Source organism: Larus michahellis, chromosome 18, assembly GCF_964199755.1.
Source record: "Larus michahellis chromosome 18, bLarMic1.1, whole genome shotgun sequence".
Classification (NCBI taxonomy): Eukaryota; Metazoa; Chordata; class Aves; order Charadriiformes; family Laridae; genus Larus; species Larus michahellis.
Genome location: NC_133913.1, coordinates 1,853,347 through 1,871,349, shown reverse-complemented (window position 1 = coordinate 1,871,349; position 18,003 = coordinate 1,853,347). Strand labels below are relative to the sequence as shown.

The following is an 18,003-nucleotide window of genomic DNA, read 5'->3' as shown; positions in this document are numbered from 1 at the left end:
GGCGGCGGGCATGCGTGTGCATGTGTGTGCACGTGTGCGTGTGTGTGTGCGCTCGGTGTGCACGTAGGAGTGTGCCGAAGGCTGGCGGCGTCTGTGCGCGCCGGGCTGTGCCGCGGGGCTGCGGAGAGAGGCTGGCGTGGCCGTGCGGCCGAGGGGCTGCCATGGGGCGGTGGGCAGATGCAGGGGCCATGTGCCACCCACATGGGGACCCACAGCCCCGCAGCCGCCGGCCCTGCCCACGCCTGCCCCTGCATCCCCTGCCCGCGCAGGTGCCACCAAACTGGGCACCGCCACCGCCATCGCCTCCCCTGGGCCCTGCCCGGCTGCAGCCCCCTGCCCGCGCCAGGCCCTCGGCACCGCATCCATCCCCGCTCAGCTGGTGGCTGAGGGTGGGGACGGACCCGGGCAAGCCGCCGCGGTATTTTGCGGCGAGCCGCAGATGCCAGCTCCCAGCGAGGGTCCCCCGTGGCGTCTCCCCCCTCGCCCCGGTGCCCGCCGGCCGCCCCTGACACGCTCGGCCTGGCCGGGATGGCCGGTCTCCCCCGCCGCCTTGCCGCTGGCTCCATTGTTCAGCCCGGCCCCGCCATCGCCTGCATCTTGCCCGGGTCCCATTTTGCGGCGTGTAGGCAGAGCTGTAGATTTGGAAGAGGTTTTTTTTTTCTTTTTTTTTTTTTTTTTGGTGGGTTTTTTTTTTTTTTTTTTTTGAGTACAGAGTGACAGATGGCGAGTCCTCCTTCCCCAGAGAGACAAATCTCCCTGAATGCAAGCGCATGTCAATCATTAGCTCTCATGTGATAGCTCTCGCGCATGACGTGCCAACCATATGGCACTGGCAGCAGAGCTGGTACCCCCTTTGCTGGGTAGAGATGCCACTCTCGCCTCCTTTTGGATAGAGGACTGCAGGAGGCTGGAGCACCTCAAGGAGCCGCGTCCCCGTCCCAGAAGATGCTGGGAACAATGAAATAAGAATTCCTCCGGTCCGCCCGAAGGTGAGTTATGTAAGAAGTGGAGGGCTTGGGAGGGCAGCGGAGGAAACTTGAATGGAGAAAAGGCAACTTCCATGTTGATTTTGTTTCTCCGCCACGTCTCGCCCTTTTTTCCCCCCGTCTTTCGTTCTCCCCCGGCCCTCGCTTCTCCCGCTCCGCACCGGCCCCGCCGATGGGGTTTTTTTCCCCCCCTCCCCGGAGCCCCCCCCAGCCCCCCCTCCCCCCCCCGGGGAGGTTTTTGGGGCTTCGTGTCCCCCCCTCCACCGGTTCCCCCCCTCCCGCCCCCGCGGCTGGGCGCGCCCGGGGTGGCGCGGTCCCGGCGGGACGGAGCGGGCACCGGCGGCCGAAGCGGCATCAACGAAATCGGCGCGGAGCCGCCGCTCCGCCGCCCCCGGGGGCCCCGACCCGGCGGAGCCTCCTCCCCGCTCCCCCGCGGCGCCCCCGGCCCCCGCCCCGGGCGGCGCCCCCCGCCCCTGCCCCGCCGCCCCGCCCGGCCCCGGGGGCGACCCCGGCGGCGCCGCCGCCCGCGATCCCCGCGCTCCCCCGGGGGGGGGGGGACCCCGGCCGCGGCCGCCCCCGCCGCCCCCCGCCGCCCCCCGCCGCGCCGCCGTTTGATGCCGCCGCATTTTACGGGCCGCGCTCCGGTGGCCGGGGGGGAGCCTCGGGGCGGGGGGGGAACCCCGGGCGAGGCTGACGGGGCCGGAGGGGGTACGGGGCGGGGGGGGACGGACGGAGGAGGGGCGGCGGCCGTGCCTCGGCGCTCCGGCCCCGGGACGGCGGTGGCGGAGCCGCTACCGGGGCCGCTCCGCGCCCGCGGCGGGGAAAAGTTGGAGGCGTCAAATAACGGCCGGCGGCACCGGGCCCGGCCCGCGGGGCACCGCGGGGGGGGGACAGCGGCCGGGCCGGGGGCGGGGGGGCCGCAGGAGAGGGGCAGCGGGGCGCGGGCGGCGGCCGCGGGGAAGCCGGTGGGGGGGGACGTCGGGGGGGGACGTCGCCGCGCCCCGAGGGAGCCCCGGTGCCCCCGGGGTCGGGCGGCCGGGGCGGGCGGCGGCGGCGGGCGGCCCCGCTCTCAATTCGTTTTCGCCGGTCCCCGGCGCCGCGGAACCGCTCCCGGGGAGGGCGGGGAGCGGGGGGGGGGAGGGGGGGGCGGTGGGAGGCGGGGGGGGGGGGGGGGCGGCGGGGCCGCCGGTAACGCCTGGCTCTTTGCCCCCCGCTGCAGCCACCATGTTGACGCGACTTTTCAGCGAGCCCAGCCTGGTCCCCGAAGTGCCGAAATTCGCCGGTTGGGCCGAGGAGTGCGAGGAGGAGGATGCCCGCAGCGAGAAGGAGGAGCGGGCGGGGAAGGGCTGCGCCCTCCCGGAGGAGCCGCCCGAGGGTTCGCTGGGGGAGAGCAAGGAGGAAGGGGAGCTAGGCGGGGACGAGGAGGAGGAGGAGGAGGAGGAGGAAGGCTTGGAGGAGGCGGAGGGCGAGCGGCCCAAGAAGCGGGGCCCCAAGAAGCGCAAGATGACCAAGGCGCGGCTGGAGCGCTCCAAGCTGCGGCGGCAGAAGGCGAACGCCCGGGAGCGCAACCGCATGCACGACCTGAACGCGGCCCTGGACAACCTGCGGAAGGTGGTTCCCTGCTACTCCAAAACCCAAAAGCTCTCCAAAATCGAGACCCTCCGCTTGGCCAAGAACTACATCTGGGCTCTCTCCGAGATCCTGCGCTCGGGCAAACGGCCCGACCTGGTTTCCTACGTGCAGACTCTGTGCAAGGGGCTGTCGCAGCCCACCACCAACCTGGTGGCCGGCTGCCTGCAGCTCAACTCCCGCAATTTCCTCACGGAGCAGGGGCAGGAGGGGGGCCGTTTCCACGGTCCCAACGCCTCCTTCGCCGTGCACCCCTACCCCTACCCCTGCTCGCGGCTGGCCGCGGCGCAGTGCCCGCCCGCCGCCGGCCCCGGCTCCCACGGGCTGAGGACACACAGCTACTGCTCCTCCGCCTACGAGAGCCTCTACGGCAACGCCTCCCCCGACTACAACAGCTCGGAGTACGACGGGGGGCTCAGCCCCCCCCTCTGCATCAACGGCAACTTCTCCCTCAAGCAGGACTCTTCTTCCCCCGACCACGAGAAAAGCTACCACTACTCTATGCACTACTCGGCGCTGCCCGGCTCCCGCCCCGCCGGCCACAACCTGGTCTTCGGTTCGGCGGGGATGCGCGGGGGGGTCCACTCCGAGAACATCTTCCCCTACGACATGCACCTCCCGCACGAGCGGGGCCCCATGTACGAGGAGCTCAACGCCTTCTTCCACAACTGACATCCCCCCCGCAGCCCGGCCGCCCCGTCCCCCCCCCCGGGCGGAGGGGGGGAAAAACACACACACACACCCACACACCCACACACCCACACACACCCCCGCGGCGGCCCCGCCGACCGGCCCCCGGGGCTCCGCCGTGGGCTTTGGTGCAATATGGGGACCCGGCCCCGGCGGCGGGTCCCCGCGCCCCGTGGGGACAAAGTGCTTTTTTGGGAGGATTTTCCCCTTTTCCTTAAATTATTATTATTATTTATTATTTAGTTAGTCAAATTTTTATTATTACTATTGTCGAATTATTATTATTATTATTATTATTATTATTATTATTATTATTATTATTATTATTATTATTATTATTAATTATTTTCCCCGGGGGGTGACGCTCCCAGCGCGGCCCCGGCCCCCCCGGCCCCCCCGGTAGCGCCCTGCGGAGCCGCCCCCGATGCCCGGCCCGCTGGGTCGAGCCGCGTCGTTTCCTTTTTAATTCGTTTTAATTTAATTTAATTTTATAGAGAGATTTTATTTTTTTTTTTCTAATTTTCCCTTCCCTCCTCCTCCATTTTTGGGCCGTTTCTCCCCTCCGCCGCCGTGACGCTCCCCCCCCGCCCTACACCCCCGCACCCCCCCGGCATTGGACACCCGCTGCCCCGGCCCGTGGGAGGGAGAGGAGCCCGCGCAGCGGCGCGGAGCGAAACTTTCCGAAGCAATAAAGAGGCGAAGGGAGGAACCCACATTTCTATCTATGCAAGCAAGGCCCGGCCCGGCGGACGCTCCGAGATGCACTTTGCTTTGGGGGGGCCCCGGCCCCGCTCCCGGCCCCGGGAGAGCTCCTCTCGCAGCGCGTGTGTCAGGACGTTTTTTACCTGTTTTAAAAACTTGAAACGGGAAAAAAAAAAAAAAAAAAAGAAAAAAAAAAGAAAAAAAAAAAGGAAAAAGAAAAAAGGAACAAAAAAAAAGGAAAAAAAAAATTAAAAATAAAAAAACCGATACTCCCCAAACCTCTGCGGAGCCGCCCCCGGTTTTCCCGAGCTGGCGGAGCCGGGGCCGGGCGCGGCGGGGCGGCCCGCAGCTATGCAAGCAGGGCTCCGGGGGGGGGCCTGGCGGGGCTGCGCCCCCCCCCTCCCCGCGGCGCCCGGGCCCCGGCCCGTGGGATTTCGCCCCGGTTTGCCGCATTCCTCCGGTCGGGAGACGCCGAAAAGCCGAGATAACGCGCTTTTTCTTTTTTTTCTTTTTTTTTCTTCTTTATTCTTCTTTTTTTTTTGTTTTTTTTTTTTGTTTTTTTTTTTTTTTTTTTTTGGAACCTGCCCGCACCACCTTCGAGAAACCAGCATTTTTAGAGACCAGGGAGGAGGAGGAGGAGGAGGATTTCTGAGAAATGTTTTCGAAACGAAAAAAAAAAAAAGTTTTGCAAAAAAAAAAATCCGGGAAAAAAAACAAAAAAAAAAAAAAGAAAAAAGAAAAAAAACCCACAAACCGTTGTAGCAAAGGGGACCCGCCTGTCCGACACCAGAAGTGCTTTCGTGTTTCCGTTCCGTTTCATTTCGATTAATAAATATTTATGGCCAACGATATGCAAGAGCCCCCCCTGCGCCGGGAGCCGCTCCCCGCTCCCCCGCTCCCCGCTCCCCGCCGCCGCGGACGCTGCTTTGGCGGCGGGGGCGCGGGGCCGGGGGGCCCGGCGATACTGCATGCACCGGCACCCCCCCCTCCCCGGGGCCCCCCCCCCCCGGCCCCGCTGGACGCTCGCAGCCCGGTCCCCGCCGGGGCGGCCCCGCCAGGACTCCTCGGCCGTGACGAGCCGCCGCCGGTGCGATTCGCGGCGAACCTGTAATTACCGAGCGTCCTTCGACGGCGATTAATAAATATTCAATGTTGACTCCGCCGCCTTCGCCACTTTCCTTCCGCCCCGGGGGCACCGGAGGCACCGGCCCGACCCCCTGCCCCGTCGCCGGGGCCGCCCCCGGTACCTCTCGGCCGTGCCGGTGCCTCCGCCGCTCCCCGCCGCCCGAGTGCGCGGCCCGCGGTGGGGCGGCGCTGATATAACGCGGCTCTGCCCCACGGGTGTCCCCCCCGGGACCGGGGAGGCGGTGTCCCCCCCTCGCCAATAAAGGCACCAGGATCCGGAGCGGCGGCCCGGCTCGGTCCCGGCCCCGCCGTTACGGCCGAGCCGCGGCGGTGACACCGCTCCGGTCCCCCGGGAGAACGGTGGCCGGAGCTGGCACCGGCCCGCGGTGTCGGTGGCCTCGGACAGGGTACCCGGTGGCGGTAACCAAGGCCGGGTTCGGCCGTTGCGGTACCGTTAACCGGTCGGCTCCCTGTCGCGGTGCCGGTTCCCGGTGGATCCCCGGGAGCACCGGCGCGGTGCCCGGCCGCGGGGCCAGTGCCAGTGCCGGTTCCCGGTGTCGGTGCCCGATGGAGCCCCGGGAGCCCCGCGCGCTGCCCGGCCGCGGTGCCGGTGCCCGGTGCGGAGCTGTCCGCCGCGGCGGTGCTGAACGGGAGCCGGGGCCCCGCCGCCTCCCCGGGCGAACGGGCGTCGGTCTATTTACCGTTCCCTTCACCAGGGCTTATCACCACCCGACGGCCCCGGGCTCCGGGAAGGGACGGGGACCGGGGTCCCCGTCGTGCCACGCCGGTGCCCACGGCCACGGGTATCGCGGGGGCCGGTTCCCTGCGGGAGGCGGCGTAAACCGGGGCAGCACCGGGGCTGCGGGGACGGAGCCCCCGAGTTCCTCCCGGGAGAGGCCGGGGGGACCCGCGCCCCGCAGCCCCGCCGCTTTCGGGGAAAATCGGGGCAGATTTGGGGCCGGGCCGGACCGGAACGCGCCCACAGCCTGACCGGGCCCGGGGCTGGAAACGGGAAACGGCTCCAGCGCGGCCCCGACGTGCCAGGCCCGGCCCGGGGAAGGGGGCGGCGGGGAACCGGGACGGACCGAGCCGCTGCGGAGGAACGCGGATCCCGGCCCCCCCCGCCCCGACCCACTCCGGCCGCCCGGGCCTCGCCGCCCGCCGCTCCTCGTCGAGGAGTGAAGACTCTTCCGACGGCTCCGGCCCGAGCATCCTCCCGGGAAAGGCCTCGTTTCTCCGGGGAAAAAACCCCGAGGGCTGGGGGCCCGGGCGGGGGCTCCGCGGGCCCGGGCGGGGGCGATGCGCGGCCCTTCGGCTGTTACCCGCAACCGGCGGCACCGGGGCCGGCGGCCCGGAGATGCGGCGGGGAAGGGCGGATGCCCCGGCGGAGGGGAGGGGGACGCGGAGGGCCGGGGGCTGCGGGGGGGCCTGCGACATCTGCTCCTGTGCCGGGGGGTGCCGGTCCCCGTGGCGTGGCCGTCGTTTAGGTTTAATTCCCGGGATTTTTGTTTCCCCGGCGCCCGCCGAAGCGATAGGATGAGGGAACCCGCCCGGCTGCTCCGGCACCGACCGGCCCCGCAATGCGGCCCCGCACTCGCTGCACAGCCCCGGTGCAAAGCTCCGGAGAAAAGCTCCAGTGCAAAGCCCCGGTGGAAGATTTTGGCGCACGGTCCCGGTGCACGGTTTTGTTGCAAAGCTCCGGTGCACGGCTGCGGTGCACGGCTCTTGTGCAAAGCTCCGGTGCCCGGCCCTGTGCAGAGCTCCGGTGCACGGCCGCGGTTCACGGCCCCGGTACAAAGCTCCGGTGCCCGGCCCCGGTGCCCGGTCGGGCCGCACCGCGGTCCCGGTGCTCAGCGGCGGTGGCCGGCGGCTCCCGAGGCGGGAGACGGGAGGTCGGGATGCGCCGCCGTGCCCCGCCGGGCTCTGCGAGGGTTTTGCATGATCGTGGGGTCAAAGTCACCTGGGGGGGGTGGTGTGTGGGGGTGTTACCGGGGACCCCGCACGGGTCGGACAGGGGGACCGGAGCGGGGCCAGCACCGGGCGGACCCCGCGGTCGCTGTTCTCCCGAGCTCGGCCCTCCTATTTCAAGGCAGGATGAGATGGGGGGTGGGTTTTTACCCACCTCCCCCCCCTCGCCGCCCCCGGTGTCCCCGGCCCGGCCCGGCCCGGCTTCTCTCCCGGCCCGGCGGAGCGCGGCGGGGGCGCGGGGCGAGCGCCAGCTCCGGGTCGCCGCTGCCACCGGCGAGTGCCAGCCGGGGGGGGGGAGGAGGAGTCATTGCTTCAGTTTAAATTTCATGGCATCTGTTCATTATTATACAGTGCGGATTTTTATATGGACAGCTAAATTAAAGACAGATTTCTGCCAAAATTGCAGATACCATAAAAAACGGAGGCTCCCGGCGCTGGGCTCTCGCCGCCGCGCTGCGGAGGCGGCCCCGCTGCCGCCACCGGACCGGGCGGCCCCGCTCCGGGGGCCGGGGGCTGCCCGGGGGTCGGGGGCAGGGGGGTGTTGGGAAGGGGGGGCTGCCCCCGGTTTTGTGCGATGGGGAGACCGGAACGCCGCCCCGGCGGGGGTGGGGGGGGTGCGTGAGTCGCCGCTGCCCCCGGAGCCGTGGCCGGGGCGGGCCGGGCTGGCAGCGGTCCCCGCCGCACCGGGGGCTGCCGAGCCGCCCCCTCCCCCGCCCGGCCTGCCAGGCTCCATCGCAGAGGAGTTAAAACAAGGACATCTGTGCCTGGAATCGCTGCGAAGCTCCAAACCTGCCAACGCCTGCTGGCACCGGCCGCCAGCAAATGCTGGTTCTCCGGAATGCGGCACCGCCTGCAGCCCAGCCCGGGGCCCCCGGCCCAGCCCCCCCCGCAGGGCACGGCACGGCCCGGCCCCGGTGGCCGTGGGGCGAGAGGGGGTGCCTGGCACGGCTGGGCAGGGCGGGTGGCTGCTCCCCCCCGGGCACAGGCGTGTTCACGGCTTGAGGGGGGTGTGTGCGTCCCCCCGGGCAGTGTCCCGACTTGGTGGGTGCACGGAGATGCACGTGTCCCCGTTGTGTCCTCACCAACCCCAATATAGGGCTCTCGGACCCCCCTGGCCCTCGCTGCTCCCCCCCTGACGTTTACCCGTTGCCCCATCACCCAGCGTGGGGCTGAGTCCTGAGCCCCCATCACCGTCCGGGGCGCGGGAGCAGGGGGCGGTGGCAGCAGGAGATGCCGGGGGGGGGTGAGGAGAGGCCCCAACACCCCGGTGGGGCATGGCTGGTGCTGGGGTGGCTGCACAGACAGGCTGGGATGGGGGGGAGCAAAGCCGGGGGGTAGCTCCCCAAGGGAAAGGGAGACCCAGGGCTTGGGGCATGGGGAACAGCTCAGGGGTCTGCAACCCCAAGTGCTGAGGAAAGGGGGGAACCTGTCTCCCAGCCCCTCCCAGGCCCCAGGGGGAGAAAAGGGGCAAAACCCAAGCAAGGGCAGTGGGGGGGCCGGATCCAGCAGACGCGGGGCCGGCCCTGGCTGGGAGCACCAGAGAGCAGGTGGTGCCCACCTGAGCACCCTGCGGCAGCCTGGCCCCCTTCCCTTCCCTTCCCTTCCCTTCCCTTCCCTTCCCTTCCCTTCCCTTCCCTTCCCTTCCCTTCCCTTCCCTTCCCTTCCCTTCCCTTCCCTTCCCTTCCCTTCCCTTCCCTTCCCTTCCCTTCCCTTCCCTTCCCTTCCCTTCCCTTCCCTTCCCTTCCCTTCCCTTCCCTTCCCTTCCCTTCCCTTCCCTTCCCTTCCCTTCCCTTCCCTTCCCTTCCCTTCCCTTCCCTTCCCTTCCCTTCCCTTCCCTTCCCTTCCCTTCCCTTCCCTTCCCTTCCCTGAGGCCCCCCCTGAGCCCCCACCCGGGGGCACCACCCTGCCCATCCCCACCCCGCACCCCGCCTGGGCTCCCTTCTCCCCCCTCTCTGTGGCAGGCGGTGGCTCATTTCATATGGGAAATGTCCATTTTGTTGCTACTTAAAAGCTGATTTACGGCGGCTGCATCCCAGCCCTGCCTTGGCCTGCGTTCATCCCATAATCTGCCCATTTCTCTTGGCAGCTCCGGCTCGGCCAGGCTCGCTGGAGGTCTGTGCCGGGTGATGGGAGCACCCGGCCCCCTCCCGCGGCCCCCGGTGCCCGGCCCCGCTCCCCCCCGGCAGCCTGATCCTCATGCTGCCGCTCGCAGCTGGATCCCATCTGCTTTGAGCGGATCCTGACGGCCCTGAGACACCAGCGCCGGGTGATGCCTCCGGTGCACGGCAGCGGGATGTGGGGGACCCAACGCCCCCAAAACACCCGCCTGGAGGCCACGGGGCTGGAGGGGACACGGGCAGGGGATAGGGACAGCATGTGGGTGGCTTCACATCACCCCGGCGCAGCCAGGATCCCCCATCCATGCACCCCAGGATGGAGCTGATGGGATCCATCCATCCACCATGCCCGGACAGCCTCCGTCGGTGCGTGGGACACGGTGGCAGTGCCGGGGACCGAGCCGAGGTCCCGGCCCGATGGCCGCCAGCGGCGAGCAGCATCCCGGCTGGCCCGGCCCTCCTGCGCACTCCTAATTAAATTTTACCCAACTATAAATCTTTTTGTTAAATGTAATTGAAAAACACACCTTTGGAATCATCACATTAACCCGGCATCCGCTTTATTAGAGTAATTAAAGCCTTTCTCAAGTTAGCGCCGGGCGGATCGGCTGGATTGTGCCGTAATCCCGGCAAAGCAAACAAGTTCAGAGCAAAACTAATTACATTTAGAGCAGCTGTGATAATAATCCTAATTCCACCCCATTTGGTGCCTAAAATCCGGTGATCCGGCAGCAAAAGCTGGGGCCGGGGGCGGGGGGGGTGTCCACAGCCCATCTCTGCCCTCCAGTTTGTCCCCTGCTGGCGCTGGCAGCAGCTCTGGGCTACCCCAGGGGTCCCTGCCCTTGGCCACCGGCCCCCAAAGCGCCCCCCCCCATCACCCTGCCTGACCCCGTCACCCCTCGCCGGGCACTGCCGGGCTCTGCCCCTGTGCCTGGGCGGTGGCACAGTGCCCAGGTCCCCCCTCCTCCCCGTGGCCTCCCGGGGGACGGTGCGGGGGGGATCGGGTGGCCACAGCTGGCGTGCGCAGCCGTAATGGCCACGGCTGGGCTGGCACGCCGGCCTCACGCCTGCGGGCACGCGGGCAGGAGCAGCTTGTGCGCGGTTTGTCCTTGACTAGTCCCCGCGTGGCCGCCCCGGCACTGCCCACCCCGCCACAAAGCCCCCCGCCGCCTGCCCGCAGCCGAGACCTCCCAGCTCATCACACGTGTGACGCCAGACCTTCGCCGGCACCAGGGCTCGGCGCCGTAGGCCGGGCAGGGCACCTCCAGCGGGAAGAAAATCCTCCGGCGGTGTCTCCTCTTGGTGCTGGAGCTGGTGGGCACGGCATTGGCACCGGCACCGGCACCGGCAGCACCGCGGCCGCGGAGCCGGGCAGGACGCGGGAGGTTATTTGCATCCTCGCAGTTACCTTGGGGAACGTTTGCTACAAATGTACGTTGGAGCTTTTTTTATTAAAGTTGCCAAAAATTTGTGTTAGCTAATGGCTTCTTAATTCTGCCTAAAATGAGAGAAGGAAAATTATGCCATTCATCTTGTATTGGTTTGAAATCACATCTGACAACTAATCGATCATACTGTGGGACATTAACTCCTTTGGATGGGGGCCCAAGCCGGCTCTCGCAGGCTCCTCGCTCCCGCGCTGGATTCATTTAACTACTTTACTGCTGGTATTTTGGCACGTGGCTCGGCGGGCTGGTTCCTCTCCGGTTGGTGCCGCTGAATTATTTGCCTTTCTCCGGATACAGCTGGCACCGTGCGCCGCAGCATCCCCCGCCCCTTCGCGTGCCGCCGCCGCCGCCGGCGCCCTTCACCTGACCTTCGCCCCACGGGCCTCCCCCGTGCTGCGGGGTCCAGCCCCCCCCTGCCCCACGCCAGGTCTCCCCCATTTTGGGCATCGCTGGGGGATTTTTTGCAGGCGCAGCTGCGGGGGAGCACCTGGGGACAGCCGCCGTGGGGACAAAGGGGAGGTCCTGGGGGATGACGATCATAGAATCACAGATGGTTTGGGCTGGAAGGGACCTTCAAAGGCCATCGAGTCCCACCCCCTGCCACGGGCAGGGACATCTCCAACCAGACCAGGTCGCTCAGAGCCCCGTCCAACCCGGGCTGGGATGTTTCCAGGGATGGGGCATCTCCCACCCCTCTGGGCAACCTGGGCCAGGAGCTCACCAGCCTCAGCGTAAAACATTTCTTCCTTAGATCTAGCCTAAATCTCCCCTCTTCCAGTGTAAAACCCTTCCCCCTCGTCCCACGGCTCCCCTCCCTGCTCCAGAGTCCCTCCACAGCTTTCCTGGAGCCCCTTTAGGGACTGGAAGGGGCTCCAAGGTCTCCCCGGAGCCTTCTCTTCCCCAGGCTGAACCCCCCCAGCTCTCCCAGCCTGTCCCCACAGCAGAGGGGCTCCAGCCCTCCCAGCATCTCCGGGGCCTCCTCTGGCCCCGCTCCAACAGCTCCGTGTCCTTCTACTGTTGGTGCCCCAGCGCTGGAGGCAGCACCGCAGGGGGGTCTCCCCAGAGGGGCAGAATCCCCCCCCCTCGCCCTGCTGCCCACGCTGTGGGGGATGCAGCCCAGGATATGGCTGGAGGTGGCTTTGCTCCCTGTCCCCACAGTGGCCCCAGGTGACCCGTGCCTCAGTTTCCCCGTCGCCTCACGGGGAAGGGCTCAGCTTTTGCCCGCCTGTGTGTTCACTGGGACAGGCAGGTCCCCAAGGCAAGTGGCAGGGCTGGTGGCACCTCAAAGCCATGAGCAAAGGCAGGGTGTCCCCATCCCTTACGTCCCCCACCCTCTGCTACCGCAGTGGCCCAGGAGCCCAGTGGCCCCTCAGAGATTTAAGGTGGCGGGGACAGTGACACCGGGCCAGGCGGGGTCGGATCCTGCCCCTCTCCATCCACTGCCACGGGGGGGGGCATGACACAGGCATCATGGTGGGGAAGGACCCGGAGGGACCCATGGACCCCAGGGGACCCCGGAGGAGCAGCCACCGCCTGGGCAGGCGCTTATATACCCGGTGTGGGCGGGGCCAGGGGCAGGGAAGGCTGCGATTGGTCAGCAGCACAGCCCCTGGCAGGGGATTGGCTGGAGGCATGAGTCCTGGACGGGGATTGGCTGAGGTCTGTCCTCATCCCTGGGATCAGGGTGGTCCCTGGTGGCCACCCTGTGACGGGTCACCTGCTGCTGGGGGTGGTGGTGTCCTGGGTGACCCACCACCACCATCCCCTTCCCCATCCCTGTCCCCAGGGTGCACGGCTGCAGCCCGGGGTCACAGCCCCGTGTCCCCCAGGGGGTCCCCAGTGCTACAGTGGTCAGTGGGTGCCCACAGAGGGGCCACAGCAAGGTCTGTCCCCACCCAGAGTGGAGGACATAGGGACAGGGTCCCACCACCAGCCCCTTCAGATGGCTCCTGGCTGAGGAAAGCCATCCCCGCCCACACGTCCGTCTGTCCATCCACCCACCTGTGTGTCTGTCTGTCCAACCATCCTTCTGCCCACCTGGCCATCCTTCTCTCTGTCCACTCTCCTGCATGTCACCTGTCTGTCCATCTACCCATCCGTGTGTCTGTCTCTGCATCCACCCCTCCATGCATCTGTCTGCCCATCCAACCACCCGGCCATCCACCTGCCTGCTTGTCCGTCTGCCCATCCATCCATCCATCCATCCATCCATCCATCCATCCATCCATCCACCATGCATTCATCCATCCACCCACCATCCATCCGTCCATCCACCCACCATGCATTCATCCATCCATCCACCATCCATCCATCCATCCATCCACCCACCATGCATTCATCCATCCATCCATCCATCCATCCATCCATCCATCCATCTATCCATCCATCCATCCACCCACCATGCATTCATCCATCCATCCATCCATCCATCTATCCATCCATCCATCCACCCACCATCCATCCATCCATCCATCCATCCATCCATACATCCACCCACCATCCATCCATCCATCCATCCGTCCACCATGCCTCCATCCATCCATCCACCATGCATTCATCCATCCTCCATCCATCCATCCATCCATCCATCCACCATCCATCCATCCATCCATCCATCCCTCCCTCCCTCCCCCTGGACACCGTGTCCCACCATGTCCCCAGGGGGCCTGTGTCCCCCCTGCGGTGAGGGGCCAAGCCCTGTGGTGCTGCAGCGTAGCCTGGACCCAGCCCACCCAGTTGGGTGATCTGGCACCTACCCCCGGGTGACCTAGAGCTCCCTCCTTGGGTGACACCCCTGTTGTGGGATCTAGAACCTGCCCTGTGACCTGGAACCCCCCCATGTGACACCCGTTGGGTGACCTGGAACCCCTCTGGGTGGCCTATAATCCCTGTGTGTGCCCGCCATTGGGTGACACCTTCTCCCTGCGTGGGGGTGTGCACGGGGTGTGCACGCTCGCCTGTGCGCTGCGCGCTCGCGCAGGGCTGCACCCCCCCATGGGTGGGACCAAGCCGGGTGTGGCACCGGGGATGGGACCAAGCAGGGTGTGGCAGTGCTGGGTGGAGCCGGGGGGGGGGGGGGCAGTGGGGTCTCTGGAGGGGACGGGATCCACTCAATGCACCCATCACCCCCTTGACCCTCATCACCCCCATCATCCCCTTCATCCCCATCACCGCCATCAGCCCTATTATCCCCATCAGCCCCTTCATCCCCACCATCACCCCCATCACTCCCTTCATCACCCCCATCGCCCCCTTCATCCTCATCACCCCCTTCATCCTCTTCATCCCCGCTGTCACCCCCATCATCCCCATCACCATCATCACCCTCTTTGTCCTTCTCTTCACTCCCACCACCCCCATCATCCCCTTCGCCCCTGCCATCACCCCCATCACCCCCTTCATCTCCCTCACCCCCTTCATCCCCATCACCCTCATCACCTCCTTCATCTCCATCACCCCCATCGCCCACTTCATCTCCCTCACCCCCTTCATCCCCATAACCCCCATCACCCCCATCCTCCCCATCACCCCCATCACCCCCATCCTCCCCATTACCTTCATCCCTCCCTTCATCTCCATCACCCCCATCCTTACCATCGCCCCCTTCATCACCATCGCCCCCTTCATCTCCATCACCCCCTTCATCCCCATAACCCCCATCACCCCCTTCATCCCCATCACCCCCATCCTCACCATCACCCCCTTCATCCCCTTCATCCCCATCACCCCCATCCTCCCCATCACCCCCTTCACCCCCATCACCCCCATCCTCCCCATCACCCTCATCACCCCCTTCACCTCCATCCCCCCCATCCCCCCCTTCAGCCTCCTCACTCCCTCCCTCCCCATCACCCCCCATCTCCCCCGTCCTCCTCCATCCCCTCCGTCGCCGGGCGCGGGCGATAAAGACGCAGACCCCGAGCGTATGTCAGGAATCAGTGCCTGTCGCAGGCGCCTAATCTGTTTTTCTAAGCCGCCCACGAACAGCGCGTTCGCCGAATTAGGCCGACAGCTGCTACGGGTCCTCTCCCCCTCCGCGCCCCGCACCGCGACGCCTGCCGCAGATGCCGAGGCCGGGAGCGGCGGTACCCGCCGCTCCCGGCCTCGGCATCTGCGGCAGGCGTCGCGGTGCCCGCCTCACACCTCCCGGCACGCGGCCACCGGCGCACGAGGCTCACGAACCTCACCGGGGGAGCGCGGCACCCACGGCAGATCCCGCGGGAGCCGGGGGGTGGGCAACGCACACACGCGTGAGCACACACACACACACACGCACGCACACACACGCGCATCCGCTTCTTCTTCTTTTTTCTTTTTTTTTTTTTTTTTTTGGATAGCAGTAGAATGCAATATGCAAATGAGATGGTTATTACCGCAATGTTCGTCAAGCTGAGCTGAGAAGACATTAATAGCCTGATGAATATGCATGTGAATTTGTTAATTAAGTTAATTATTCTGCTGAAAATGCATTCGTCTTCCAAGGACATTTTCCCAATGATTTTTACATGCTTCAGTCATTAGTCATGCTATATTTTATCAGGGAAATGAGTTTGCTTAAGTTGTAAAAAAAAAAAAAAAAAAGAAAAAAGAAAAAAAAAGAAAGAAAAAGAAAGAAAAAGGGAAAGGGGAGAGAGAGGAAAAAAGAAAATAAACGAAAAGGGAGAAGAAAAAAAGGGAAAACAAAGCGCGGGGCAGGGCAGCGACAGCGGCTTCGGGGAGGGGGGAGAAACTTTGGGGACGAGCTGGAGCCGCGGCTGCAGGTGGGCGCAGGTGGGTGCGGGCACCCCCTTCCCCCCCACCCCCGCCGCGTCTCCCCCCTTTTTCCCTCTGATGACAAACTTTTTTTTTTCTTTCTTCCTTTCTTTCTTTCTTTTTTTTTTTTTTCCCAGTGCCAAATTTCCAACACATTAATTAATTGTTGTAGCCAATTAACTGTAGTTGTGCAAATGAGTTTAGCACTAATTACCATGCAGTGCCTGTAATCACATAAAAAACTTGCTGAGAGGTGGAGGGAGCTGGGGGGGGGGGCGGAGCGGGGGCTCTGCCAGGGCGCGGCGAGGGGGCACCGGGGCAGGATCCGGTGGGGTGCCGGGGCTGGGGGACGGGTGGCGGGGACACTTCACCCTCCCGGTGACACCGGTGTCCCCAGGGCTGGCAGGGGCTCGGCGGGAGGGGACGCGGAGGGAGCGGCCGCGGCGGGGGTCACGCGGGGGCAGATGGTCACAAGCGGCCGGTTGTGGCACCCGGTGGCACTGAGACCCCCATGTGCTGTGCTGAGCCGTGCCGCGCCGTGCCGCGCCGTGCCATGCGGTGCCATGCCTTGCTGTGCTATGCCATGCTGCGCGGTACCACGCCACGCTGTGCCGAGCTGTGCCATGCTGTGCCGTGCCATGCTGTGCAGAGCCATGCCGAGCTGTGCCCTGGTGTTCTGTGCCATGCCAGGCTGTACCCTGCTGTGCCATTCGATGCCGTGCCGTGCCACGCTGTGCCACGCTGTGCCGTGTCATGCTGAGCTGTGCCATGCCACTCTGTGCCACACCATGCTGTGCAGAGCCATGCTGAGCTGCGCCGTGGCGTTCTGTGCCGTGCCGAGCTGTGCCGTGCCGTGCCGTGCCACGCCGAGTTGTGCCATGCCAAGCTGTGCCGTGCCGCGCTGTGCCACGCCGAGTCGTGCCATGCCACGCCATGGCAGGAGAAAGGAGAACGGACACGTGGCACCGAGTGGATGCCCAGGGTGAGACCCCATCCCTCCCGGCCCCCCGTGGGCAGACCCCCCGCAGCCCCCCGGCGCCCGGCGTCTCCGAGGCCCCTCTGCCCACCCACTCACACCCCGGGACAAGGTGGGACTCTCATGTCCCCCCGGCCAGCAGTTTCGACAGGGTTGGGGGGGCCAGGCCAGCACTGAGCCCCCAGGGACACCCCCGGTGGGGGAGGGACAGCCGGGGCAGGGGGCAGCCGGGGCCGCGTCCTTGCCAGCAGCCGGGCCGGGCGGCAGGCGGGCACCAGGGATGGGCTGGCACCCTGCCCGGCCGGAGGATTAGCCGTGCCATGGATACAGACTCCCCGGGGGCTGCCGCGCTGCTGGCCTGGGCCTCTGGTGGCACTGCATGGCACGGCACGGCACGGCACGGTACAGAACGGCATGGTACGGCACAGCATGGTATGGCACAGCATGGTATGGCACGGCATGGTATGGCACAGCACGGCATGGTACAGTATGGCCTGGTACGGTCTGCTATGGCACACAACGACATGGTATGGCACAGAACAGTGTGGTACAGCACAGTATGGCACAGCACAGCGTGGCATGGCACAGCATGGCATGGGATGGTATGGCACGGGATGGCGTGGTATGGCATGGTATGGCACCGAATGGCATGGCACAGTACAGAACGGCATGGTATGGTATGGCACGGTATGGTATGGCACAGCACGGCATGGTATGGCGCAGAATGGCATTGTACAGCACAGCACAGCATGGCACATCCTGGTATGGCACAGTACGGCACAGCATGGCATGACACGCCATGGCACGGCACAGTATGGCACGGCAGGGCATGGTATGGCACGGCAGGGCACAGCACGGCACACGACGGTGTGGCACGGTGCAGCGTGGCGTGGCATCGCAGGCCGTGGCACAGCGCAGGGTGGCATCCCCCGTCCCGTCCCCCCCCCGCCCGGGAGGCAGAGGGTTAAGGCGGCCCCGCCGCGCTATAAATTTTGCATGGTGGGGGGGGGGGGCGCTGGGCGGGAGCCAGGGGCTGTCTCTAGGTAACAATAAACACCCGGGCAGGAGCAGCTGGTGCTCGACTCTCTCTGCATCACAATGCCGGAATCACGCTAATAAACCCGCCCCGCGCCCCACCGCCCCAAACGGCCACCGTCCTGCACGGCCACCGGCCAGCCACAGCGAGGGTCCGGCCATGGGGCGAGGGTCTGCCCATAGGGCAAGGGTCTGGCCATGGTGAGGGTCCGGCCATGAGGAGGGTCCAGCCATGGGGCAAGGGTCTGGCCATGATGAGGGTCCAGCCATGAGGAGGGTCCAGCCATGGGGCAAGGGTCCAGCCATGATGAGGGTCCAGCCACAGGGAAGGTCTGGCCACAGGGCAAGGGTCTGGCCATGGTGAGGGTCTGGTCATGAGGAGGGTCCAGCCACGACAAGGGTCCAGCCATGGGGCAAGGGTCCAGCCATGATGAGGGTCCGGCCATGAGGAGGGTCCAGCCATAACAAGGGTCTGGCCACAGGGCAAGGGACCAGCCATGGGGCAAGGGTCCGGCCATGATGAAGGTCCAGCCACAGGGAAGGTCTGGCCATAGGGCAAGGGTCCGGCCATGGCA

At 66.0% G+C, this 18,003-nt stretch overlaps 1 protein-coding gene across 1 annotated transcript; it reads left to right on the top strand.

Moving 5' to 3' along the window:
* Positions 1-258: 258 nt before the first annotated feature.
* Positions 259-5,169, top strand: NEUROD2 (neuronal differentiation 2). The gene is made up of 2 exons (XM_074562276.1): positions 259-989; positions 2,206-5,169. The coding sequence occupies exon 2, from the start codon at positions 2,211-2,213 to the stop codon at positions 3,285-3,287; it is 1,077 nt and encodes a 358-aa protein (XP_074418377.1). The 5' UTR covers positions 259-989; positions 2,206-2,210; the 3' UTR covers positions 3,288-5,169.
* Positions 5,170-18,003: the final 12,834 nt, after the last annotated feature.

What these genes read in the sequence shown, in the direction of transcription:
- NEUROD2 (XM_074562276.1), top strand. Translation starts at nt 2,211, where the DNA reads ATGTTGACGCGACTTTTCAGCGAGCCCAGCCTGGTCCCCGAAGTGCCG.